The following is a 27865-nucleotide window of genomic DNA, read 5'->3' on the forward strand; positions in this document are numbered from 1 at the left end:
GAGTTTAGAAGCTAGAAACAGTATTACTTTCATGAAAGCGTATTTTATCATTTTACTTTTTACTTACTAACAGCAACAATGAAATCTTTGTGCAGCTTGAAAGTCATCAGTGGTTCTGAAAGACACCTGGTTGTAAAAAAACGAAACTTTAAAATTTAAAACAGACTCAAAATCTAAGTTTTATGAGTGTGATTATGATAGCACCCTCAACATCTGCACAATTTTCTATTGGTCCTAGGAAATCCAATTCAGTGATGGCTGATTACAGGTAGTATACAACTCAGTCAAGTACACTGTCTGAAAATCAATTTGAGTTGAATGTGGTGTCACCATGTTAGTTAATAAGGAAAATGTTACTTCAGAACAGAGCCTCAATGCTTCCTGTCTTCCATATCCTAGGACAGGAATAAATACAGCTGCAGACACGGTATAGTGGGCTGCAGAAGCAACCTTTTGCCCAATAAACACAAAAATCTGATGAAATTTGGGACTGAAATTCTGATCTGAGAGATCCTAAGAGTAACCCTCTGAAAGGCAGACTGTGAGTTCCCTTACAGACACAAACACACAGCTCCTGCTTGCTTGCTGATGTCCTAATTTCACAAACACAGTAGCTACATGACTTGTGCTTCTGAAGATGTATTATAAATTTCTTCAACCAAAGACAGTCTTTTCAATTAAATGCACATGAGCATTCTGCTGTAAATCCTAGGCATGTTTTCCAGGTTAATAGGGATTTCTGATGCTGCCCTTTGTTAGGTGACTTGTTTAGGAAATACAGGTTTTTAAAAGGCATAGAACACTTATCATCTGGGTTTGATACTTTTTATTATATCTCTTTTGAACATTATGTATTGAGATGCAAAGGAGTTATCTCAGAAGTACTGTAATTTTTGGTAATTCTGTCTCTTAACAGCAAAAATGACAGGAGGCATATTTTAATTGTGGAAGATATTAAGAGCATAAGATAAAAACTTATGCTTTTGCTAGGATTTTCATTCAAGCATAATGTCACGAAATTTTATGGTACACAAGGGATTCACAAAGAAAAGACTGAGCACAACATGTTTTGTGGTTTACATAAATTAAAATAAAAACATGCAATTAATTAAATTTAGGGCTATATAAGGCAGGATTATCTTAAAAAGGTTGAAGGTGTGTATTATGATACATAAGCACAGTAACATTAAGCAGGATAATAAAATACTCATTTATTACCATGACAATGGATACAAGAAACATAATATGATATTAACAAGGCAAAGATTAATGGGCCAGAAAACAAATACTGAAACTGTGTGGGGTCATACTTACCTGAGGTAGTTTTTTAGTCCACTTGTTATTGTTTTATTGTCCCAAATTTCCATATCAATATCCATATCAGGAGGCGATTTAGGGGCTGGTAGAAATATGAATTAGGATTTTGTCACAGTTTGACTAACACATTAACCAGAAAAGTAGCAAAACAGAAGCTACTAGATCAGCCATTTAGCTCAACTAAATATTTATTAGCTAGAATAACCACAAATCTGATCAATTCAAATCTTTTAATCTCTGCCAAATTATTAATGAAAAAAATTCAGTGCTCATAGTTAGTAACCATAAACATTATCTTAATGTTTATAATAATAATAATTAACTGCGTCAAAGTGTTAAATAAGCCCAACTCCATGGAGAATTACTAATTCATTTGTCTTAGACATGCAAAAACAAGCACCACAGAGATCAATCAGCAAGAAAAGTGAAAGACTGGAACAAGTGTCTATTAAACTGAGCATGATGTGTTATGGAACTAAGCTTTGGAGAACTTGTGGAACAAGCCAAGTATATATCAATAAATAGAACTTTAAAGCTAGAAGAAGAAAAGCATTTTTATTAGTAATTTGCTCATGTGTAACATGCAGAATTGACTACTAATGTACACAAGAACCTACAGATGAATCACTCATTTTAACTCAATTTAGTGGCAGTAAATACACATACAAAATTGTGAATATTATGACACACTCTTCTCAGCACAGCAGCTAAGGCAAAAGGGACCACAGCATGCACACTGCACACTGACAAAAGTGCACTTCAGATACTTACAAAATATGGTATTCATCAGCTTTTGCACCTTGGAATTTACACCACCTATTCTGTACAGCCCCAGGATTGTAATACCTACATTGGGAAAACAAGTAAATGAAAATAATGAAAATAATATGGTTATTTCAATATATGCTGATGCATTCTTGATGTATGTTTTCAAAACTTCTAAATGTACCATTACATTCTTAAGTACTGCTTTATCCTGCTGCAATCTCTTGTGGGATATTAACAAATCCATTCCACTGAGTCCACACCATACTGTACACTAAGCACAATTTTACATTAACAGAACCCTTTTGCATAGAAATGACTTGTATTAGCAAACAACAAGGTGATGGCTAGGAAAAGTGAAAAATAAGGTCTAAAAGCAGTCCTAAAACACATTACACATCAAGAAGCTTATATTGCCTAGATGTCAGTGGAATTACTAAGCACCTGTGTTTGCTTAGACCATCATCTCTTTCAAATAAGACATGACTGACATTTGTATGAAAATAAAAATATATGCTATACACTGTTGTAACACATCTGTTGAGAATTTAAGCTGCCAGTTAAATTTGACAGGCCTTTTTTAATAGCACAGACAATAATAACAACAAATAATGTTTAAAGAGCGACATTCAAATACAGTATTAAATATTTCAGTCATGATTATTTTATTATTTTAACTGCTTTTTAAAATCAGCAGGGCTTAAATGTCTTCCATTCTCCTCACTTCAAGCCTTAACATTTAAAAATTGTCTACTTTTCCTTTGAAAACAATATTCCTAAATCTGATCTCACTTAGATAATCTAGGTGTTTTGTTTTGAAACCCTCTTTTACCCTCCCTGCCCCAGAAAATAACGCAAGCTCTGAGTCAGCAGTGACTCAACAATGATAATATTGCTGGCTGAGAAACTGAATTCAACTTGAGCTCAAAGCTGCACAGAGAGACCACATTTGGATTAGAAGAGATCTGCACACTGACAGCTCAAGAAAAGGCTGTCTCATTTTATAGGAGATGATACAGCCATAACTCTCCATTTAACACTTACTGTGAGTGGTTCAATACCACCTCATCAGCAGAGTGATTATTATTCCCTTTTTTTACATTTTCACTAACAAAAATGAGTTGTTAAACATTAAATGCTGCTAAACATTAAAAAAAAAAAAGTACATTAGTAAATAAAATGATAGGAGTTATACTCCACAAAAAACAAAACAAATGTAGCAGCAGAGAATGCTGATGCCACTTTTGGGTCTTCAGATTTCATACCTGAAATCAAAGCTGGGAGCTGATACTCCCTACAGCTGTATCACAAGTCAAGTCAGTGAACACAAATAAAAGACTAAAGATGTGTGCAATTGTGTATTAAACTGTCTAATCAACAAGAAATTACAGAAAAAGTTTAAAAAACTCACTTAAATGGTATGTTAAGAATTGTTGCTGGAACTGAAGACAATGATTTGGAGAGAAAAGCACCCAGATAAAATAGGAAAAGTTTAAACTAAATAATGGACGCACTTCAAAGCACAGATGTAAAACACGTAGAATTAAAAAAAAAGTCATATTTTAGAAAAAAAGACACAACCATCTAATACCTTATCTGTGGTTTAATACACACCTCTTGTTTCTACAGCATGAATACATTTCTTCACAAAGTTGAAACCTGCTTCATTTAAGAACACTATAAAAAAAAAGGATAATTACTTTCTAACATCAATATACAGAATCTTCTGTTGAGCTACACTCACACACTAGTCAAGGAGGGCTAATACATGGTTATCCATAACATTATAATACTTTCTCTGTAATAGGCTTTTTGTAGACACATAGCATTCACAACCCAACTTTGTAATCATTCTGTACCATTAGAAGCTTAATATTCTACTGTCTTTCTCAGCAATCAGTAGCCTCTCTAAAGATACAGCTGAAAGCTGCTGAGCAAAATGCTTTTAGGAGTCCAGGACCTTATGTACATTATGACCATCCATTGTTTTTAATACAACAATATTCTTTGTTCCTTTCATATGCTCAAAATCACTCATAAAATGGTAATGTAGGAGAACAATCCTTGTTGCTGAGTTTAATTAGTCATCTTATTTCAAGTGAATGTATTTCTCATTAATGTTGCATCTTCAACACCAAGTGCTCTAACTACCTAAATAAAGATCTTAAAATAGCATATTTGCCACCATTAAAACAAACACCATCATATAAAACAACAGATAGTGGCTAAAATTTCAGATTTTCAGTCTCAAATATACCTCCAGTGAGGTATATTTTACAAATCTCTTTCTCTGAGATATATTATTTAAATTATTTTTACATATTTGTGTTAATATAATATGGTAACCAATGTGTTAATACAGTGTTAATACAATTAGGCACACAAATCTCATAGTATGTTTAAATACACTAACTTTGCTACTCAGTGTATTTCTAACAGGTGCATATACACCTAAAACTAAAAAAAATGTGATGGATCAAGGCCAATTGCATGAGGTTCAACAAGGCCAAGTGCTGGGTCCTGTCCTTGGCGTCACAACAACCCCAGGCAGTGCCACAGGCCTGGGGCAGTGGCTGGGAAGCTGCGTGACAGAAAAGGACCTGGGGGTGCTGGTGACAGCAGCTGAACATGATCCAGGGTGTGCCCAGGTGCCCAAGAAGGCCGATGGCATCCTGGCCTGGATCAGCAGTGGTGTGGCCAGCAGGAGCAGGGCAGTGACCGTCCCCCTGGACTCGGCACTGCTGAGGCCACACCTCAAATGCTGTGCTCAGTTCTGGGCCCCTCAGTGCAAGAAAGACATTGAGGGGCTGGAGCGTGTCCAGAGAAGGGCAGCGGAGCTGGGGAAGGCTCTGGGGCACAAGTGCTGTGAGGAGCAGCTGAGGGAGCTGGGGGTGTTTAGCCTGGAGAAAAGGAGCCTCAGGGGGGACCTCATCACTCTCTGGAACTGCCTGAAAGGAGGGTGCAGCCAGGTGGGGTCAGCCTCTTCTCTTAAATAACAAGCAATAGGACAAGAGGAAACATCCTGAAGTTACGCCAGGCAAAGTTTAGATATCCAAAAAAGTTATTTCACAGCAATAAAATATAAAATAATCTCTTTCTCCCACACATATATCAAGAAACTAACATTAAAAAAATCTTGCAAGATATGTATGTCAACATAAAGAGCTTACTTTCTTCTTTCTTGCTAATAATGGCTGGCAGGGTGTAGATCTGTAAAAAAAAAACAAAAAAAACAACCAAACAACAACAATAGGACAACGTTTGTGCTTTAAATCCTTTATTGTTTGTGAATTGTTGAAAAATGCTATGAACTAGACTGCTGCTAGGGAAATCCCTACCTTGCCTTTCATGATTTCTTGATATTTACTGCTCAGCATACAGACTGGTTTACAGCTCTGTGCTACCATAATGCAACTAATGCATTAGAAATCAGATTTACTGACTCCAAATGGGTTAAATCTCAAAGCATTTTGTGATTATAATTCCTGTACTGGTTCAGGCAAACAAGAAGCATGTAAAAACAATCACTGAGTTCATAAAACTGATCAACCATTCTTTTCCTATCAGATACAGGTCTGACATCACCCTCATTCAGTGACTACTGCAAGAGCAGACAAATAGTGGGAAGAAAACTCAGACAAGCCTGTTTCTCTGTAGCTTTAAATGTCTTTCTGCTCTCTGCAAGGCCTTTTGACATGGTACTAATTGTTTACTCCATGAAACTGCCCAAAAGATGGTTGTTCTTCACCATCGTAATAACAACCACTTCACATATGCTACCAGAACCATGAATCCTATTAGACAATATACTATCGTATTACTTAAAATATTATTACTTTATATATCCTAATGTAAAATAACTATATATATAAATGTAATAATAATATACATATATATAAATATATATATATAAAGAAAAAATATATATATAAATAAATGTATAAATTAATAGATCTACTTTTCCACTTTGTAGCTATCCTCACTATGTACTTGCATTTGTGTCTCACAAAGAAAAGAACTCTAATTGCTGGTATTGCAACAGAGTATCTGAAACGTATACTAGCTTCTTTATGTAATATGTGATCCAGAAAACTGTAAAATGAAAATTAAAAAAAATCCTTACTGGTTCCTTTCCATCCATAGCTTCAAGCCAAAGTTTTCGGTTGGATTCGGAAAAAGCTTGTAGTGTGATGATTCCAGGTCTGTCAAAAACACACACATGCACTAAAGTTACTGGTTTTCTCAAACAGTATCCAAAGTCAGAATCCACATGCATAGTGATGTGAATATATAAAAGACAGAGAGAAGTTAGAGAAAGTTGACAGCCTCCGATAAAACAGAATAATTTTGAGTTAGGTATAAAACACATCTCTTTTTTAAAGGTTTGCTAAAAGTCATAACAATTTTAGAGAACTACTATACAAGTCATCTATTTGTCATATTTTTAACACAAAAATTAATTCAATATTTCTCTTTATTCCCAAGATTGGAAAAAATGTACTGCGTACCTATATCTTAAATACAGGAAATCTATTCTCATGTATCTGATATAATACCCAGGAATAAGTGAAAAAAAGACTGTGGATGTAATTTTCAAGAAAAAAAAACTACTACCATACATTTCTGAAAGTAATAGAAATTTAGATAATAATAGAGGTAATATGCGTATTAACAAGTATTTATAAAATATTTATAAAAATATTTATGATCTGTTTCTAAAAGACGATAATGAGTTTTGCTACAAGTTCATAAGAATCCATGTTGTATCTGCATGCAAACACCATGCAGTAAAGACAACACATATGCTGTGTAGTGAATTTAATTAGAAAACTAGGTTTGAACAAAGAAGTACTAAGTCTCGAAAGCCTAGTTTGTCTCGAAAGCCTAGTTTGTCTGTATACAAATATATTGGTAAACATGTGTTCCTATTACAGGACTGATTATTGCCTATTGGTTGCAATTATTTTCAAATTGTTAACACAAGGGAAACAAACCTCTCAAATACTTCAATATCAAAGCAGAAACGTTTATCAATTGAATCTGTCTTTCTCCTGATGCAAGATTTTAGCTTGAACATTTCTGGTGAGCTTGTGACAAGGCCATTCTACAAAACAAGAAAATGGAATTAGCACAGGCAGTATGCTTATACACCTTGGCTTCATCTTAAATTTAACTGCATGAACAGTCCAAAGAACATGTCTTAACATAGGGATTAAAATTATTTACGCATACAATTACATACAATATTTTTTCTGTATATTAAGACTACATTTAATAGTTTTCTGTCTTATATTTTATATTTTAATCATTATATCTCAAAAAATTCCCTAAATTCAAATCTTAAAAACACCTGTGTATATAACTTGATTACATGTATTTAGGATGAAAATCATGTAATTCTGCCAACTCTCACATGCAGATAGAAAGATTTCTGAAGAATAAAGCTGACTAACTCCCAGTTCTGGCCACCATGATCATGAGACCTCGCTATAATATTGGCAAGGCTGTCACAACTGGTGATTCTGAGGAATGTGAGGAAGAGCAAATGTCACTCCTGTCTTCAAAAAGAGCAAGGAAAAGGATAGAGAATCATAGGCCCATTCAGGTTGGAAAAGGTCACAACTAAACCATCTACTAATCTTTTAAATTCTTCCAGGGTTGGTGACTCAACCAAGTCCCTGGCAGACTGTTCCAATGCTTGACAACCTTTTTGGTGAAGAAATTTTTTGTAATACCTACCTCCCCTGATGCAACTTGAGACCTTACATCTTATGGGGAGCTATAGGCCAGTCTGCATCACCTTTATCAATGGGAAGGTGATGAATAATCATGCAAAGCATTTCCAAATATATTAAGGACAGCAGTCAGCATGAATTTAATAAAGGAAAAATCATACAGGATCAACCTGATAGCCCTCTATAATGTGTTGGCTGGCTCAGTGTATGATGGAAGAACAATGAATATTGTTCATCTCAACTTTAGCCATGGTTTTGATACTACATCCTACCACATCCAAGTACAGGTGAAATATGGGTGAGATGGGGAGGTGGTGAGGTTCTGCCTGAACTGCTGAGCTCACAACAGAAGTCCCACTGCAGCCAGGCACTAGTGGTACACCCATGGGGTCAATACTGCTCTGCATAAACAGCAATACTCCCAGGCACCATGACAAGATGAGGCTGACAGGACAGAGAGCGGCTTAGCAGAAAAGGAATTTCAGGTTGTGGTGGACAAGGTGACCATGAGCCAGGAATGTCATGTTGCTGCAAAGAAGGCCACCAGCCTCCTGGGATGCATCAGGCAGGGTGCTGCCTGGAAGTGGAGGAAATAAATCCTCACCCTCCACTCAGCACTGGTGAGGGACACCTGGAATGCTGTGCCCAGTGTTGGGCTCTCTGGTACAAGAGAGGCAGTGATGTGCTAGAACAAGTCCAGGTAAAGGATACCAAGGTGATTAAGGATCTGAAACACAACTATCTGAAAGGAGGCTTTAGTGAGGTGGGGGTCAGTCTCTTCTGCCCTGTCTTAAGTGAAAGAACATGAGGGAGAAGCCTTAAGTTGTGCCAGGGGAGGTTCAGGTTAGATATTAAAAAAAAAAATTTCACTGCAAGAGTGGTTAGGCATTGAAATAAGTTAACCAGGTGGAGTCACCATCTCTGAAGGTGTACAAGAACAGCCTGGATGTGGCACTTGGGGATATGGTGTAGGGGTGATTATGGTGGTGCTACACTGATGGTTGGACTAGATGACTTTGAAGGTCTCTTCCAACCTTGATGATCCTGTGATCTGTTGTATGGCGACAAGCTGAGAGAGCTGGGACTGTTTGGACTGGAGAAGAGGGATCACATCAGTGACATCTACAAATACCTCATGGGAAGGAAAGTAGACTGAGTCAGATTCTTCTCAGTAGTGCCCAGTGGAAGGGGAAGAGGCGATGGGCACAAACACAAATAAAAGTAATTCCATTTGAACTTTAAAAAAAGTTTTTTATGGTGGTTGAACACTGGAACAGGTTGCTCATATGGCTCCATCCTTGGAGATATCTAAAACCTGACTGGACACAGACCTCACCAGCCTGTTCTTGTTGACCCTGAGTTTATATTAGAGATCTCCAGGGCCCCCTTCCAAACCTCATCCATTCTATGATTCTGTGCAAATGTGAAAGATTTCATAAGCATTTACAACAACCACATTAGAGAAGTTATTTAATATATGGTTTAAATATGTTTTAAAAGAAACATTACTTATATATTTATCCATGCTATATGATACATGCACTGCTTCATCTATGAAAACAGCCTTATCTGTTTGTATTTTTTTCTTTTAGCAGTTCTTAAATGCTTAATTAAAAACATGGAATATACAGCTCACATATGTGTTCATGTACATGTAACTCACCACTTTTCCACCAGACTTTGTTTCAGCTATACTCATTGTAAAAGTTTTTGTTCCTTTGTCATAAGTGCAGTAATGTTTTACCCATGTAAATCCAAGGGGTCCTAGAGGAAAGAGAGATAGTATCAAAAGTAATTGTCATTTTACCACTGCTGTAGTTGGAATTAGAGAAGAAAATGAAACAAATTAGCATCCATATGCAATCTATTCCTTATTTTTTAATCTGAACATGTTGTTCACATATAATTTTCAAATATTGCAGCTTGATAAGGTTGTCCAACAAAGTTCCAGTAGACTGACTTTGGCAACTGGATGGGTAACAGCATTCTATTGTGGTAACAAGGCAGGAAAAGGGCAAGAACAGAGCTGAGGAGTTTTCTGCACAGAAAATACAGTTTTGATTTTATCAACCCAAGGGAAACACAACACAGACACAACACAGATCCTTTCTCTTCGGGAAACCTGGAAGTCTGGTATTGAACGCAGAAAAGTGGATGAAGTCAGAAAATTAGACTCCATTTTCCTTTACTTTCAGAGTTCTTGTCAAAGGTAACAAATGCTTTTTGTAGTATCACAGAAAGGCTATTCTTCCACCTGTTACCTTAAGGGAGTGGGTAAAATGGCAACAGTTCAGAGAGAGATTTAATCTTACATAGCTGATCACTGACAGGAGATTTCTCTATATGCAAAAAAAAGCAAAGGAACTGTGCACTCTAAAATACATTGGTTTAGAAATGAGAGATAAAATGCTGTGTGCAAAGGCAGCACCTGCAGCAAGAAACATTGGCCTTGTATGCCTTGGAGGGAGTCCTGCTGGGGAAGAGGTGGCTGTAACAGTGGTGCACAACTGACCATGTCCACAAACCGACATGTGCACATACTCACAATACCAAAGTATACTGTACAGTACTCAGAGATTCACTTGTCTTCAATTTAGATAGTGATAGGTGATACCTTCAGCAATCCCCAAATAAGTGGATGTGTGCCTTATCCTGGAGAGGTCACATCACACTACTTCTTAATCCTACTCCAAGTATAGGATCTCTCATGCAGATATTTTCACTGTTGGGCTGCCCAGAGCTTTGTTCAGGCACTGCTGTGAACCTTTAGGGAATCTAAACACAAAACCCTCTCAAGCTCAAGCTCAGTGGTGTTTTAAACTTGGTTCACACCAATGCAGTTTAGATATACAGGCATTTATAATGTGTTCTTTGCTGTGAGGACATGGAGTGAATTCTCCCACAATTTCCAGAATTATCTTCACATCCTAGAAGTACAGATAAGATCTACCATATTTTCTGGAACTTCACTGTGGCAAAGAGACCAACACAAGCTCCCAGATTCTTCAATGAGAGTTACTCATGGGAAAAACATCATACTGATTTTTTCAAGCTACAGTATGTGCAGACCTATTAATTCTTAAAATGTGTTATGGTTAAGGAATGGTATTCCCCAATTTAGTGTTCCTAGCAAAAGACTCCAAACCATGCACTGCTCACTCCCTCCCCCATCCTTCTCCTCCCTCCCCTGCAGTGGGCTGGAGAGAAGAATTGGAGGCATAAAGGGTAAAGATCAGAGTTGAGATAAGAACAATTTACTGGAGACAGCAATGAAATAAGAAAAGAAGCAGCAGCAGCAATATTAATAACAGAGTGTGTAAGAGGCAAATGATTCACACGTGAGCACTCATCACGTGGAGACACCTGACCTGAGTGCTCCCTCTGCCACCTCTGGGACCCAGAAAGGATCCTTTCTCCTATCCCCAGAAAATGATAAGGTGGTATTGAGTAAGGACCTAGTCATGCCCAACTCCTGGCCACTGCAAAAATTAACCCTATCCTGTCTAGAACCAAGACAAAAATGAAGAACCTAGACTTTAAAAAAAAAGTATTTTAATGCGTTTGTGTTTGGGGTTTTTTTAAATGTGAAGAATTAAATAAAAATGTTGAAAAAGAACCCTAGTATTTTTACTACAGATACAAAGGTTTTGCCTTCTCAATGTACCCACAAAGGTGGTGGTTATATGAGACTGAATCAGTCATGTAAGTTGGATGTCTGTCAATCCACAGACATAGCTGTGGAAATTTATGTGGTCTGTTATGCTGGCTTTGAGAAAGCTCTCCTATTGCCTGTGTTTTGGTAGAAAGTAAAGTCATGAATCAAAAATTCAAATGGTTATATACCCTCAAAGTTAGCTGTTCTGCTCCTATATTTTAAGTTACTTTCACTTAGCATAACAAAATCTGTAATTTTTCAGAATAAATATTTCCTTTGCTGGCAATTCATTATCTCTTTTAGCATATTAAAAGATGGATGAGCATTCTCAAAGCAGTTTAAGGTAAGTTAAGAAGTCAACTTTTTTCATTAGAAAATTGTATGCAGACACCTGTGTTGCAACTTTAAGCTTGTTATTCTTGGCCATCTATTTGAAAGAAAACAATTTATGGCCTAGCGTAATTTTTAAGAAAAACCTATATTTACCACCATGCATACCAGTAATAAATATATACAGAATTTACTCTCAAGAACAGCAAACATTTAATCCAGTAGCTCACAATTAGACAAGAACCCATACGATAAGGGTTGTAGGCAAGTAAACTTGCACAACAAGGAATTATACAACTAGCACCTTTCCCACTACACAATGATTACAGACCCTGTTACTCCAGAATAAAAATTTCTTTTCAGTAAGAAGATGTCAAGATGGCCTCTCACTATTTAATGAAGCACAGCCTGTGCTGTGCCTGGTGCTTCACTCCTTTTCTCCCTCCCCCATTAGCATGGCTCAGTGTAATTTCCACTTAACACAGATTTCTTTTGTGTTTATTAATCAATTAAAAAATAGACTGTGTTCTTAAAACTTGCAGCACTACTGAGGATAAAACTAGCTATGGTTAGCTATGGTAAGACAGTACTTAGATGACCTTTTCTTACATCTTTGATTTCCATTAAGCACATGTTCATTTAAGATGGCTGGGTCATTGGAGGTCTCTGGTACAGGGTGCTCCTGATGGCTGAACTGAAGGCCCTGTTCAGGCAGGGAAAGTACAGGAAACAGAAGGGAGCCAAAGCAGAGTGCTGGGAGTTTGCAGCAAGGTGCAGGTTCAGAGCTGAGCTTGCTACCAGTCAACCACTGGGGCAAACAATAGCACAGACCTTCCTTGCTGTACTTACGTTTCTCCTGCACATAGAGATAGCCTTCCATTGTCCATTGACTTGGTGGTCTGTAATCTTGGTTGGCTGATTTCATTCTTTGCATGAGTCTCTCCACTTCCTGCCTAGTGCTTTCAAAGTTATTCCGAGTCTAATATCCAGAAAAGGAAACAAACAAAACCCCATGTTATCTCATGCAAGTACTAAAATAACAATGAATGACTAATTACACATAATGCCAAGGACACTACTGGAGACCAACAAAAGCATTTGTGAGGGACATAAAAGGGGGAAAAGGAAAAAAAATCCAATAAAGAATAATACTCTTCACTGCTAGAAGCCTAGGAATAACATAGTAATGAAGAATTCAACTCAGGCACACAAATGTAAGGAAAATACAGCTGAGAATAGCACCATTCCTCTTTCTGCAGGTCACTAACCTCAGACGGGAGGTAATTTCATATCTTTAGGTATGCTTACACAGTATTTTTCAGAGAAATATAGGCTTCCTCTTTGTACACTCTGGGATTCTCAGACAGATGCCTGGCTAAACTAGAAGCTGCTGACAGCTTAGCCCTAAACCTGAAGTAGTAAGACCAGTGAAGCACTTTAAGTACAGTGCAGAAAACACTAGTTTGGGTTAAAGCCAGGCTAATGAGTCCAGACAGCTGCAGTTTCTACACACATAGAAGAGACAAATTTTCTGTGTATCCATATCTGCAGTGATATCACAGGTGCTGCTGCTCAGAATAGTCAGGTTACTGGTACTGTCATGAACAAGTTTTGACCTGGCAAACACCACAGTTCAGTATTTAAAAAAGGGGAGGTAATAAACAGCTCACAAGAGGCAGAACTATGCCAAAAGCACGGAAGAAGTGTTTCTGTCTTAAATATCACACGTGTAACCAGACAAGTAACAAAGCAAACAACTATGGTACTAAGGTGGGTTTTTCATATTTTCTTATATCTTTAAGTATATAAATAGATACTTCTTCTTAGCTAATTCAGCGAGGCTAGGGTTTCCTTCCACGTATCTAGCATGGGACAGCAGAAGAGAACTACTGGGAGATGCCAGAGCTTTGACTAATTAAATATCAGATATTGAACACTCTGTTCCTATAGGTCAAAGAAAAGAATAAAGTTTTTTGTAATGTTCCTACAAAGTCATCTATGGACTGGAATCCCCACTAGTCAGAAAGATACCCTCAGGACATTATACACCAGTGAATACTTCCCCTTTTTCATGGGCCATTTGTGTAGTTAGTTGCACAATGGTATAAGAGTATACATGCTTAATCTTGGTCTTGAAGACAAACACTATTATTAAAGAGGGAGGTAAAATTCTAATGTGAACTTTTCAGATTACATCCTTCGGAAGAAGTATCAGTTCAGACCAAATTTAAGAGAGGCCATTTTGAGACCTTCAAGAAGGACATGCCCTTGAAGGAATGTCCCCATTTTAAGAGTTTGTCTCCATCTATGAAGTTTTTAATTGCTACTTTTAAGCCAGATCTTTGAATGAAATTACAGAAACCAAATGGACACACAAAGCATGCCACTGGCTAGCTGAGACAGTTAAATGACAACAGGTCATGTTAGAACACCGTGACCTGTTAAGAGCTGCTGGTCTGCTACTACTGCTCCTGCTCTAACCTATAGGACATTTTTAAGAAGAGAAACAACAGTTCAGGTCAACTGTTCCTCAAAACCTGAACACACAGTGCAATGGAGAGGACTACCTTTGACAGCTGAATGCACTTCTCCCTGTCTTCAGTTTGTCTTTACCTATATAAATTATTTCACTTCAATCTGATTTTGGGTGATGCTCTGAATGACAAGTACATCGAGAACTCAGCTGGCTGTGTGAAGCTGTGGATGTAGATCTGGAGCCAGAATTTATACTGCTGTGTAACAGGAATGAGTGATGTACTTATCCCCACTATATCTTCATGTATGTTTTCTGATATATAATTTAAAAAAAGATCCTTCTGCCTAACTTCACATCTCCCTCTATCTCTGTAATCCATTTGCAACTTCAAGTCATGCTGATATAATATTTAGAAAACATTAAATTTAACTATTTCTTAATTAATACTGAAATTGAAAAAAAATCCTTTAATAATTTTGCTTTTGTAGAGACATGCATAGAAGAAACATATGATTACTTAAAATGTCAGTTTTGGTCTGTGCAGTGAGCTCATGCTCTTCTCAGAACTTGCCGAATTAAAATAAGTAAATATCTGGACAGAAGCACATTTTTCACTCTTTCAGTGAAACTGCTGTGCAACAACACTGACCCCTTGTGTCTTTTTCTGAAAGTGTCTTAGTAGCAAACAATGTAGAAAACACGATATTTGAAAGGAAAAGTGGTTGGGATGCTCTGCAGACAGAGAGCATTTTGATCCAAAAGAAAGACGTTAATCATCTAGGAAGTTTTTTAGCCTTATTTCCTCAAGCAGAATTTTAAATGGGATCTATAAATACGAACAAGAGATGCAAAAGGGAAGATGAAGTTACAAAAAATTGTAAAGTGTGTCTTTTCTTGAAAGAATGAAATGGACTTCACTTTCTAAAAAAAATTTTGTTCTGGACTTTGTTCTGGACTTCTTAGGAAATATGTTGGGCTTGTCCAATATTGACATGTTGAAGTTCACTTTTTGCTTTAAAAGCAAAGTGTGTATAGCATTTTGCACCTACTCATTTGTATGTCCTTGGAAGTGTAGTATCTGAATTACACAGTAAAACAAATATACACTTGTATACAGCACTTATATGAGTGGAAAAGTATGTTGAATAATTGCATTTTAGTTATCTTTGATAGCTATGACATATTTTGAGCAGTTTGTGCCCAAAATGGGATCTTTTATGGCTCTGACTACCAAATCCAGACCAATCTACAGCAAAAGATCCATCTGCTCAGTTGAGTGCAACCCTCTAGACAAAAAAGAGATTCTCTCTTCTGGTGAACCTTAATGCCCATGAGAGCTGCTCACCACGGAGGAAGGTCCCACCTGTTCTTTAACAGTATAGAGAACTGCCAGAGAATGGCTTCCCAAGTACGCTTTATATACAGTGGGAAGTTAGCAGATAACAGGACAAACTGAATCATTCCATACCAGCTGGAATATTTTTGGTACCTCCACTTAGTACAGAAGACAGGCATCATTCTCAAGAAAGCTTTTATACAAGTTTAAATAAAAACTTGGCTGCTGTCCTGTTCTTCTTGTTCTTGCTCCCAAAGTTTTGATCTGAAAATCACAAATTTACTATCTAAAGTTATTTTTTGTCAAGAATCTTAATTACATTAACCTTATAAAAATAATTTTACCTATTTGCATATGAATTTGATTTCAGCTTACTAAAACATTGCAAGGTTTAGAATTTCAATGAAGTGCTATAAGTCTACTTAAATATCCTGAACTGAAATTATCCATTAAAAAAATTAAATTATGTAAATGCAAATCATCCTTACATTCTGCAAATTGAACTGCAGTTGCTGCTTGTATGGTGCAAACTCCTGAGCCAGTTCATATCCTTCATGGTAAAACGTAAATAATCCTTGAAGAAAGGCCAAGAGCTGAAAAGGTAAAATTGAGAAGCATTATACATTTTTAACTCCTGGAACACTCTATGCTTTCACCGTCAAAGGCAAAGTTTTGCTGAGAAGGAATTAATGATAAGACCTTAAGAAAGAGAAAAGTTACACATGCTTTTGTGTCATAAAATTGCAATTTCCATAATAATTTAATTCACTGTCCTAGTCATTTTATCCTGTATTGCAGCTAGAGTCTTTGCTGGTGTGCATTCTACAAGTTTAAAATTTCAGAGTTCAAGTGCTTCTTGTTCAAAATATTTTTTCACTTTCTTCATAGTCGTTGCTTGGGCTATGACCTATTTTCCACAAATGAGACTGTAGAAAGTATGTTTTGGATAGGTTAGCACAACAGAAGAAAACCAGACTATTTCTTCCTGCTCTGAACAAAATGCAAACTCTATCTGGTATGTCTGTGATTGATTCCAACAGAACCATGTAGCCTGCATATATCCAGTTGAAAAGTCCTTTTAAAGTTTGCTTTGAAACAATGTTCAAGTAGTAAAAGGTGCAACTAGATTTTAGCTCTTGAATTAATGCTTTCCAGTCGTCTCTTAGTTTTAAAAGCCTAAAAGCCTTCTAACTTATTCTACTTTAAATTTTAAAAGCCTTTTGACACTGCTATAAGTCACCCTACCTGCTGTTAAGTAACAAGCATTTAATTTCTTATCATGGACTGCATTCTCTGTACATATAATTTAGTTTACAAAAAAAAAAAAAAAAAAGAAAACAGGAAAAATAAAAAAAGAGAAATTAATTTGGATTTACAATAACAGAAGTTTGAACAATAAAAAGGATTTGCCTCAGTATATTACACCATTATCATCTGGGCTAAGTAACTGGCTGTCCAGGCTGTCTTCTGACTCAGTAAAGAACCACAGGTATTCCAGAACATAATTCTTCTCCCTTTTTCAGACTTCTTTCTCAGGATGGGATGAATGATCTAATGGAAACATTTATCTCTCTTCATTGACTACTGAAGTAGTCTAGACTCAGGCAACAAAAATGCCATCGTTCATATTTAACGTGCTTCTTTTGTGTTAGCAGTACCATAGATTTTGGAAGTGGAATAGCATAAACATGTAGCTTTTACTGTGCTTATATTTCCTTTAAATTTACTTTCAGCCCTGCTAGAAGAATTGTAGCTAAATTATTCTGCTTCCTCTCTCCCATTACTCTCTATGAGACTACTGAGAGCCTGTTTACCTGCCTGCTCTTTTGCTGCATTAGTAAGTTAAAGCAGCTGGAGGTGAACAGACCATCAGTGTGCACACAAATAGAAGGTATGGCTGGGAGAAGGACTCTGCCTTGGTTTCTACTGATACTGCAGGATCAGGTGAAACCCTGGCCTTGGGCAGAGGTGGTACAAGCCCACGGCTGTCCAGTAAGCCAGTCATAGAGCCTGAAGAACTGAGAAGATCACTGGACAGAAAAGCAAGTTTTTGTGGGGGCCTCTACAGTGGATGTGAATTCCTGAACCATATTCCACCATCAAACAATGAAGGCAACGCAGTCTGAAGTGGAGGGCTCCACATCTTGTATAAATCAATCTCAGTATGATTCATCTGTCCAGCTGATGAAACCTCAGCTAAGGACCGGACCTTGAAATTATTATTATTAAACTGATTATTCAAGTGTTTCTGAGGAAGGTCCAAACACAACAGTTTATCTTAAAAACCTCCAGTCGTGCAAACAGATAGAAAGGGTTCTATAATTTCCTGTAATTCTAGACTATAATTCTAGTTCTAAATCTGAATTCTGGAAATAACTACTTAAAGAAAAAAAAAAGAAAATTAATCTTCCTTTTTATGAATAAAGTATAAAGTACGCAAATTATAACTAAAGCTCTGCTTTGGCTCCAGTTATGTGATGCCTGTTCTCACACTCTAGATTCAGTCACTCATCAGTGTCCCCAATTACAACTCTTTCAGATGCCGCAGCACAACTACTCCTGTGCTTTCTTTGACTTGGCCCAGTCAAAAGAATGTGTAGATTAACATAATCTGCAAACAGGAGCCTGCTGCTAATCCCACCCCTTTCAGCTGAAGATAGAGTAGGAGTAACACTTAGCAAAACTGCAGCCAGATCACCACACTAACACACACCAAAGTTACAACAAAGAAGTAGTGGGACAAAGTTTCAGTATGTCAGCTTATGCCTGACTTTTAAAGATCAGTTTAAAGAGCATTTCAGGAGAATAAACTGTATAAATTTCAGCTTCAATACTTGATGAAAAACATTTTACATCAAACAAAACACTTTTACAGAATACACTGAGAAATACCATGGAAAACATTTAACACAAGATGGCAGCAAAGCTGAATTTATCAGAAAGTAAAAATACAACAGCAGCAGCAAAAAAAGAAAAAACAACAAAAAAGCCACAAACTTAACCAGAAGAAAAAAAAAAAAAAGTCCTTGAGAAAAATCTGAATTCATTTTAGTTAAAGTACTTCTCAGGTATTCTGGCAGTTGTGCATTGCAGAGGATCTGGCCTTGAGGCTTTCCTGGTTAAACACTCTCTCAGCACTCAGAAAAACAGGAATAAAAGAAAAGTGTTGCAAGTCCTAGATCAGCATATTTAAACTCTGTGCTAATATATGACACAGGGTGGTATTCACGTCAATGTACATGTCACTAGCAGTGGAAAAACAGGAATCACAAAATGCCCTGTGTCCAACTGGCCTGTACTGCTAAGGTACCTCCAGCATCAGTTTCATTAGAACAGGAACAGCCATGGTACTGTGTGGAAGAGATTTAAAAGCCAAGATCCTTTGCCCTAGGCTTATACTTATAATAGTGGGGTTTGCTTTTTGTTTGCATTAGAAGTAGCACTGCTGCTAGAGGCAGGCTCATAATTTTACAGCAATTAATATTAAATAGAACAAAAAAAAATTAAATACAAGAATAGAAAATCAGTCCCTTTTCCTATCAAAGAAATTTTTCAGAATGTATTTTGAGGTGGTATTCACACATAAAGAGGTGGTTTATTTCATCAAACATCACAAACAGTGCTTGATGCTTTCCTATCAACAATTTTTCATTTTAGTAAGTGTCTTACAGTTACCTTGTTCTGAGTATCTAATCAGTCACCTCAGTAAAACTGAGGTCTAAACTCCAGAATACAAAGCTATGCACCACACCAGAGCCATAAGGATTTCAACACAGAACTCGAAACAAAATCCAACTACTTCTTGAGACTTTATTTATTTTTATGTAGAGCTGCTGACCTCAAGACTGCCTGGTCGTTTCATTCTCACAGGAAGAAGACTGTACTTAGGTTTCGGATAGGGGAGGAATTTAACCTTTGGCCTGCAGCACATAAGCCAGAAGTCCCTGTCTCCCTGTTTTCATTTTATTTATAAGAAGATAGCACTTATTCTTCAGATTAAAGTGAACATAGTTAATAATGTAGAAAACGCAAGAAAGGGAAATGCAAATTTAACATCCAATGTGAAGTCTCATGGAAATGCATGCAATTGCAGGCAATGTTTTTCGGTTGGCTGTTCTTTTTTTCTTCTCTCTAAATAAACATTTAACTGACCACCCCTCACATTTCAGATAGTTTGCTGCTTATGAACTTTGTGCCCTGATTTCTACAAGACAAGGAAGTCCTGGCATCACCAAAGGACAAAGCAGAACTTTAGGAAGGTGTTTGTATTGTTTTAACAAGCGTAACGCCCTCAGAAAGCACTGTTGGCTTGGACTAGCTTCTTTGAGATCAGATGACAAAAGCTAGCAAGACAGATTATTGTCACTTATTTTGCTTTATTGTTTATCCAGCTGTAAATTTGAACACTAATTTGTCCTTCAGAAAAAGTTTAAATTCATTATCTGTACAAAAACCTGAGGTATTTTCCCTTGGAAAAAAATCAAGATCTAGGAGGATTGTGAATAGGAATATGTCAGTTACACTAGCACACATTAGTAATCACTTTGATCAAGAAGCAGAGAACAAAGAGAAATTCAGGGCCCAAGAAACATCTGCAAAAGTCTACTCTAAATATCATAATCTATTCACTGTATGAGTCATTAGCATCTGTACCTTAAAATCTTTCCGAGTCTCTTCCAGGAGAGAACACACTCCACTTCTACTGACTTTCCCTGTCCTAGCTGTAACCCACCTGGCAATATTTGCTAGGTTACTTCTCCCACTCTGGTTCTCAGATTGTCTTTATCCTTTGGCTTAGAGAAACTGAAGGTCTTGAAAGGATGTTCAACAGATCATCTGCTTTTCAAATTCTATTCCCACATCATGAACTTATCCTTCTTTTGCATGGGCATCACAGTTTCCTCCTTCACTGCACTAACAGATTTATTTTGTTAAACTTTCCTTCAGTGAGTCTGTTAGCAAGATGTCAGACTGAGAGTTATTCCAAGAAGTGACACTGTGCTGATAAATGAGGGGCACAGGCAGCACATATGCTAGAATGACCCACAACTATCAGAGCTCCAGAGGAGGAATGTCCATGCAGACACACCACCAGGCATCCTCTGCCATATGCACATTCATAGAGCACACAGAGGAAAATTAATAATATGACAATTCCTTTGATACCCGATTTTAAAGATTGTTAGGCTTTGTCCGTATCTAGACCTTTCATCTAGGAACACACACTCATACTTCCAACATCATTCACATAAACATGAATTTTAGAGAGCCTATTTTGAAGTCTTTGTGGTTTTTTGTTTGTTTAATTTGTTGGTTTTTTTTTTTAATCTCTTAGTATTGCTGATTTGTATTTTAATTTACTTTTCACATAAGGCATATTTTGCCTTATGGGTTTTAGCAAATGCTCTTATTTCAGCATGTTGTATGCAACAGACTACAAACAAAAATTATGAGTTTTGAAGACTCAAAATTTTATAACTGATCTTTTAATTTAAGCTCCATCTATATCCAGATTGATTATAAATAAATTCACACCCAAAGTCAGAAGACATTACCTGCAAGGCCTATCATTACTCAGTCACCAGAGTAATTCCTGTACCCTCCCCTGAAACATCATGTCATACTGGGCTGGAATGCCTACTGATCTGCGAGTGTGGAAATGGATACACTTAAAAGTAATTTTTACCTATTTTAACTATATGTAGTTACACAGTACAAGGTCTTTTCAATACAGAAAGCTTCTATTACATTAAAGGAGCACTAAGTCTTCTGTACTAGGGTCAGAGCTAGGTCAAGATTGCTAGATTTTTCCAGGATGTGAGAGTTTTGCAGAAGGAGACAAAGAGACACACTCTGGATTAATCTGTGACAGGTAGAAAAATGTTCTTATTTAGGAATCCGGGCAAAGTTTTAGTCTCTAAGATTTGGCAGCTGTATGCCATAAAGATAGGATTTCTGTAAGTACTGCTTGCTGAATCCACGTTCATTAGTTTGCATCAATGTCAAACATTCACTATACAATACACACTCATGGAAAGAAGGCATCTGAGCAGCTCTTCTTGGTGACACAGGGTGTTAGAGATGTAACTCAACCAATTTCACAGTCAAGAGTGCTGCTTCAGTAGTTACAAGGAAGCTGGGAGATGATGTGGACAGAAAGTTATACTCGTCATGTTCCTCTTTGAAAAGCAGAGCTCTGCTGTGCTCAGTGTGCCTAATGGGAAGGGACACATGGCACTGGAAGCTCTGTGTCGAGGGCTGTAGGTACTAACTACATCAGGCAACTGGCAAGCTAGGCCTGTCTGTTTGACATGAACACTAGTAATAGTGCTACTAGGCCACAGAAATATGCCAGCACATCATACTGAAGATGCTTTTTTGTACTTGACGCACTAGAGAGTCGGGAGTGGGGGATGGAAACACAGTCCAGAAGGAAATCCCAGAGTTAAATATGGACATTGAAACACAACTTTATCTTACTCTTTAATGGCATATCAACATATTCTTTTTTTTATGTGCAAAGTAAACTAAAGGCAAATGACTTCACCAACAAAAAGATAAACTTACCTATCCTACAGAAAAATTGATTTTTCACTTTACTTCATGTGTAACTCAGAACAATGTCTGTGTATACTGCCTACCCAAAATATTTAAATTTAAAAACTGGCTCAGAATTTAAGCCATTAAATCATAGTATTAGGAAACACCGATTATGTGTTGCACAGACACAACATTACATGATGTCCCATTAAAATTTTATGCACTTCAAGTCATCAGACATTTCACTTCACAGTAGATACTAAACTCTTACATAATCCTTCAATAAACATGGGAAGTGCCCAAGCCAAGATCTTAATGTGTGTCTATATACAAAGAACCTGCATTCAAAACTTAAAAAGGGAGCAAAAAAAATTATATTTTAAATTCAATTTTCAGCTTTAAATGCATACATTTTAAAGAAAACAAAAATTAAACTTACAGGTTCTACAAATTCGAATTTCTTTTTCTCTTGTACTTCTTGGATTTTAAAAACATATTCTAATGATGCTTCATAAAAGTTCTGATGTTCTCTGTCAATCTGTGTATCTGCCTAAAAGACAAAATTAAATACAGACAACATTAGTCTCGTTATTGCTTTAAAAACAGGTTACATCATTAAAAAACAGACCTTTCCTGAGATTACTTTAAAAGTTTCAGAGTTCAGTTTTCTTTCTGAAAATTAGAATACCTAGTTTAAAAAGCTAAATGCAAGTTTAACAAGCTAACACATTTCAACAAGTTTAACACATTTCAACCTATGCCTTTTACCCCCCTTTTTTTTTTTCCTTTTTGCGCTTTAATGTTCTAGTTCATAGAAGAGGCTGGAGGGAAAGAAAGGTGGTAGCAGGTACTTGGTATATGTAAGTTCAGAAAAGGAAATAGAAATGAGCAGGATAGGAATCAAGGACAGAAAAAAAGATAATTATTTCTACTGAAATATTTAAGTATCATATGCACTGAAATTGCATCTATTTCTCAGGATCGACTATCTTCCCAAAAACATTTTCTTTCTTAAACAGGCCATCTTTAACAATGACATCTTGCAACTTATTATTTTATAGTATGAGTCATATGTTCTTGGAATGTAAACATATTTAAGTCCCTAACCTCATAAATCAGATATATTTCAAATTTTAATTTTCAAGTGACAGAACTACAAGGCAATACTTGTCAGAAATGCCTGACTAATACCAACCAACATGGAGATCCAGTATCAGAACAGGGTCTTCTGCCTAAACAGCTAAAGAATTAACTCTTATCATCTGATAAAGAGTAATAGGCTTTTATCCTCAATTTAAACAAGCCACAGGAGAGGGAACTAACAGACAAGCAGTGCAGCATGTAGATAATGTTTAAAGAAGACATGCAGATTCCGTTTTAATACATCCTTCTTTGTAACAAATCATTTTGTCAAGCAAATCCCTTTTGGGCTGTATTAGTTAGGTTTTGCTCTTTGGTCGAAATATTAGCACAGATTAACAACATGAATAAGATCACTCCACATATTTTTTATGTATGTCAGTTAAAATATAGAAGGATACTTCTGTATATTCTCTAGTTCAATTCTGGCATTAAAAATAACAAATGCGGGGAAATTGGGAAAGCTTGATGTTGTCTTCCCTTGACGACAAACTATAAACCAGAAAACACATCATAAAAGAGATTTAGTACTTTTAACAGTACAAAAGGAAAAAGTCAGTGTTTTCCTTCAGGCAGGACTTGGCCATCAATAGTACCATATATAATTAAGATTGCTTCTCAACTCAAGGACAAGCTACTATTGTGATTTGGCTGTACCGGCTCTTAACAATATTGATCCACATCCCTAGCCCAGTATTCTAACACTACTTCAACACATGTGCCTCAAGGATATGTTTCAAATCATTCAGCGCCAGCATTTCCTTCCCATGTCTATCAAAAAAAATAAAAATAAAAAAATCAGTAAATAATATAAAGCTGAAATCAAGCACTCAAAATTCCAATAATGAACTGCTCTACCTCAAAATTAACTCTGACATTTGCCATTCATATAGTGTGTCTGGCTACTGTTTTCCCTGATAGCCTGATAGTTTCATTTCACAAAAAATAATCTATCAGAAAGACAGTGCCACAAAGCTGAACAGAAGCAGTTGCCACCACTTTGGGACGTGATCCAGCAATGCCTTGCTCTCACAAATGCCATCAATAAGCACTTTAAACAGACCTCAGCTCTTTCATTTAATTGTACATAAATAATGCAACATAGTTTTAGAAATTGTCTCTTTTAGGCTTTGCCTCAGAAGTATTTAAACACCTAATTAAATCCATCCCTACTATGAACAGCATTTAAGCAGGTTGTAGTTATAATGATACTTAAAACAACCAAGTGACATCTCAAATATGATTTAGGGTCATAATCACTACCAGTGAACAGGGATATTCCCCAAATATATATTCTATAGAAGCTTCTGGATTTGTGTTAACACCAAAGGATTCCGATTTGTAAGAACTGCTTTGAAAGTGATCTTCAAGTTTCAAAAGCTGAAAGTATTTGCATGCTTTTCTGTGACTTCAAACTGCATGTAAAAAATAAAGAGATCTGATGGATATGATTTTGAGTCTCTACCTGTATGATATATAGTTTAAGGGAGTAATATTTTCATTGATGTAGGCTATCACCTCAATATATACATACCGGAACTTCACATAAGCTGGGAGACTGATTCTGGAACAAATTTCAGAGAAATTAAATCAGAAGTTTAATAGATTTCTCACATCACTCAATTCTGTCCTTTTTCTCTTCCACTGTAGGCTTCCATAGGCAGTGAAAAAAATGCTACTATAAAGTTTCTTTTTGATGCTGAAGGAAAAAAGCCAGTCACCTGTGTAAACTGGACCAGCAGTCTTGCAGGCCCTTAAAATATCCATCATATTTCTTTAGTTAGGTGAATATATGCAAACTACTCTCTACAAAATGTGTTTCAACCATCAAACTTCAGATGCCAAATTAAGGTGGTCTCAATTGCACTCAAGTGAGGTATGTAAAAGAACCCAATAGACCACAAGATCTTTGCTCATCCCAGTACTCTTTAACCCACATAATGTGATGAGGTATCAAGAAACCTCATCAGTTCAATGAAACCGTATTTTTCCCATGTGGCAGTCAAAAAATGGTATTTCCACCTCCCTGAATGCATGACGCTGGCTTGAGGCATGGACTTCCCATCTCCTGCTCTGGGCACGAAAGCTCCAGCTGCCAGCACTGCTTGGTTCTTTGCTCATGCCCTGCTCTGCTGTGGGCTGCTCCAACCAACTCCATCCTGGACATACAAGCTATAAATGGGGCTCACCCAAACCACTCAACAGCTATCTTGGATTTCAGGTCACGAATGGAGCTTGGCCTCCTTTTATTTACAATATAGACAGAGGCCAAAAGTCTCCCAGGTTAACAATTCTGGTACGGATTTGCTATTGTACCTTCTACTTATGGTCTGTGCTGCTGATTCAGCTCGTCTACAGCTGTAGAAAACTGGGGAAGACAGAAATGCCAAGTTATGCCCTTTATCCTTTACAAGGGAGGTGTCTAGAAATCAGAAAACCTCAGCCTCAGTTGAGATTTTAAGATTTAAAAATATTTAAAATATTAAGATTTTAAATCCAGATATGTCACTTAAGGACACACTGGCAAAAATTATTCTGGTTTTCCATTAGTTTATAGATGTGAGCCAAATCCATTGTTATTCTACCATAGTTTATTAGATTCACAGTTGTTACTTTGCACTTCAGTTGCTGCTTTTAGACTGTAATCATTCTCATGCCTCAAGAGTAAAATATTTTACTTATTTTATTTTGCTTCTATTCTAGAGCAAATTAGTGTTTAAGTTTACTTTTCCACAATTTGGTAAGAATTCCTTTTTTTTTTTTTAAGCTGGGGCTTAGCTTCTAACAGAACTGCTTCTTTATCAATACATAAGATATTTGGGAAAAGTGAAAGCTCTGCCATACAAGTGGAACAATTAACCAATCCTACATAACTAATGTCTTACCTAGATTGATTATTATACAGACAACAACAGCAATTCAGGCATATAGATTATTAGACATTATTAGAATTTTTAAATTTCTAAGCCTTATTTTATTTGAATTAAAATATTATTGGTAAACATGAAAAAACAAATTCTACAACCTGTAGTCGAGTGATGGTCACATCTTCAGTGAAAATTCCATTGGCAAACTAACCCTCATGATTTAAGAGCCACCACAACTAGAGTAATCCCATAAAAATGATTTTTAACTATTTTTGCCACAATTCCCAAAGTGTCATCACTATACTATTGCTGGGTTTATTGTTTCAAAGACAAGTCATATTCATTTCTACCAGCATACCAAAAAGCCCTGGAATCCTCCTGTTAAACTAGGAGTCTTCATGCTTTGGTGTTTTTTGGTTCCTGTTGGTTTTTTTTTTAACAGAAAAGAATTAGCCGTACAGACTCAAAGCAGAAGTTATAGATGCAATTTCAGGGCAATTTCAGGTACCACAGTCTCAGAATAAGATGAAAAAAAGGAAAAAGAAGCAGAAAAGAGCATCATTAAAGTGATCTCAGTTCAGTCTTCCAGATTAGAATATTTGTGAAACAGAAGTGCAATTTCATCAGTTAATATATGAAATAGCAAACTTAAAAGCAATTAATTAATTGGCTTGCCAATATTCACATATCTTATAAAACTCACACTTTTACTGTACTAATGTAATTCCATTGTTGCAACCAATAAACATTAGCTGTACTTGAAATAGATAAAGTTGCAAACATAAAATATTGCTTTTTTCAAATACATAACTTTTATTTGGGTCTTATTCATCCCAGTCAAGAATTTATAGTCACAACAAGCACGATTACCAGAAACCATCAAAATTTCACATTAATAAAATACAGCATATCTTGAAGAGAACCAATTTGTTATCATGACTTCTACGCAAATGTGAAATTAGGTAAGAGTGTTCAGTTCTTACATCTTGCAAATGAGATTCTTTTTTCTTGGCTGACAAATTTAAGTGTTTCTCTAAGATGGAATAATATTTCTCACTTTCCTTGTCAAACTTCTTCTTCCCATCCTGAAAAACAAAACATTCCCATGTAAAGTATTTGACTAAATATCACAACTAACTTAAAAGAAATAACGGGTGCCAAAATACGTCTCATTATAAAACCACTTTTATTAGTTCCAGTATTTTTAGGATTCAATTCTGAATTGGATCTAAAGATAGGAGAACAGCTTAAATTATTAAAAGCAATAGTAAGCAGGATTTTTCCCATAAATAACAAACCCATACAACAGACTCTCATGGTTTCCTTTAGTAAATATACATGAGCTTTTATGTGAGTCGTGTCTTTTTAAGCAGATACTTAAAAACAAAACAATCTTCCCCAAGTTTTCTAAGTGTACCTAACTGCCATACTCTTTCTACTAAAAGAAAACAACAGAACAACCAAAAAACTAAAACCACAAAAACCCCCACTGTGGAGGACATAGGTGAGTATAAAGAATGTGATAAAGATATAGGTCTATTCTTTGCATTTAAGACTAATACGCTTATTTTCCACCCACACTCCTAAAATATGAGGATGATGGAAAAGCATATGTGTGGTCGCAAAAGAAAATTGGTCCAAGTGTCTGTTTCCAATAATATTTCGATGTGTCTGAATATTTAAGCTTATCTCATTTAAAAGTTA

At 36.4% G+C, this 27865-nt stretch overlaps 1 protein-coding gene across 1 annotated transcript in view; it reads right to left on the reverse strand.

Annotated features, from left to right (window-relative positions):
- Positions 1-27865, reverse strand: part of ARHGAP42 (Rho GTPase activating protein 42) — a 143154-nt gene that overhangs the window by 23353 nt on the left and 91936 nt on the right. The window contains exons 5-16 of the mRNA XM_005516204.3: positions 27145-27246; positions 22594-22704; positions 16103-16207; positions 12652-12781; positions 9481-9581; positions 7077-7186; positions 6206-6284; positions 5253-5292; positions 3697-3759; positions 2089-2163; positions 1315-1399; positions 68-126 (exon numbers count right to left, since the gene is read on the reverse strand). Coding sequence (XP_005516261.1) covers positions 68-126; positions 1315-1399; positions 2089-2163; positions 3697-3759; positions 5253-5292; positions 6206-6284; positions 7077-7186; positions 9481-9581; positions 12652-12781; positions 16103-16207; positions 22594-22704; positions 27145-27246 — 1060 coding nt within the window. The remainder of the gene's footprint in view (positions 1-67; positions 127-1314; positions 1400-2088; positions 2164-3696; positions 3760-5252; positions 5293-6205; positions 6285-7076; positions 7187-9480; positions 9582-12651; positions 12782-16102; positions 16208-22593; positions 22705-27144; positions 27247-27865) is intronic.

Source organism: Pseudopodoces humilis, chromosome 2 (genome assembly GCF_049639895.1).
Source record: "Pseudopodoces humilis isolate 2021_Gansu_Grassland_sample_001 chromosome 2, ASM4963989v1, whole genome shotgun sequence".
Classification (NCBI taxonomy): Eukaryota; Metazoa; Chordata; class Aves; order Passeriformes; family Paridae; genus Pseudopodoces; species Pseudopodoces humilis.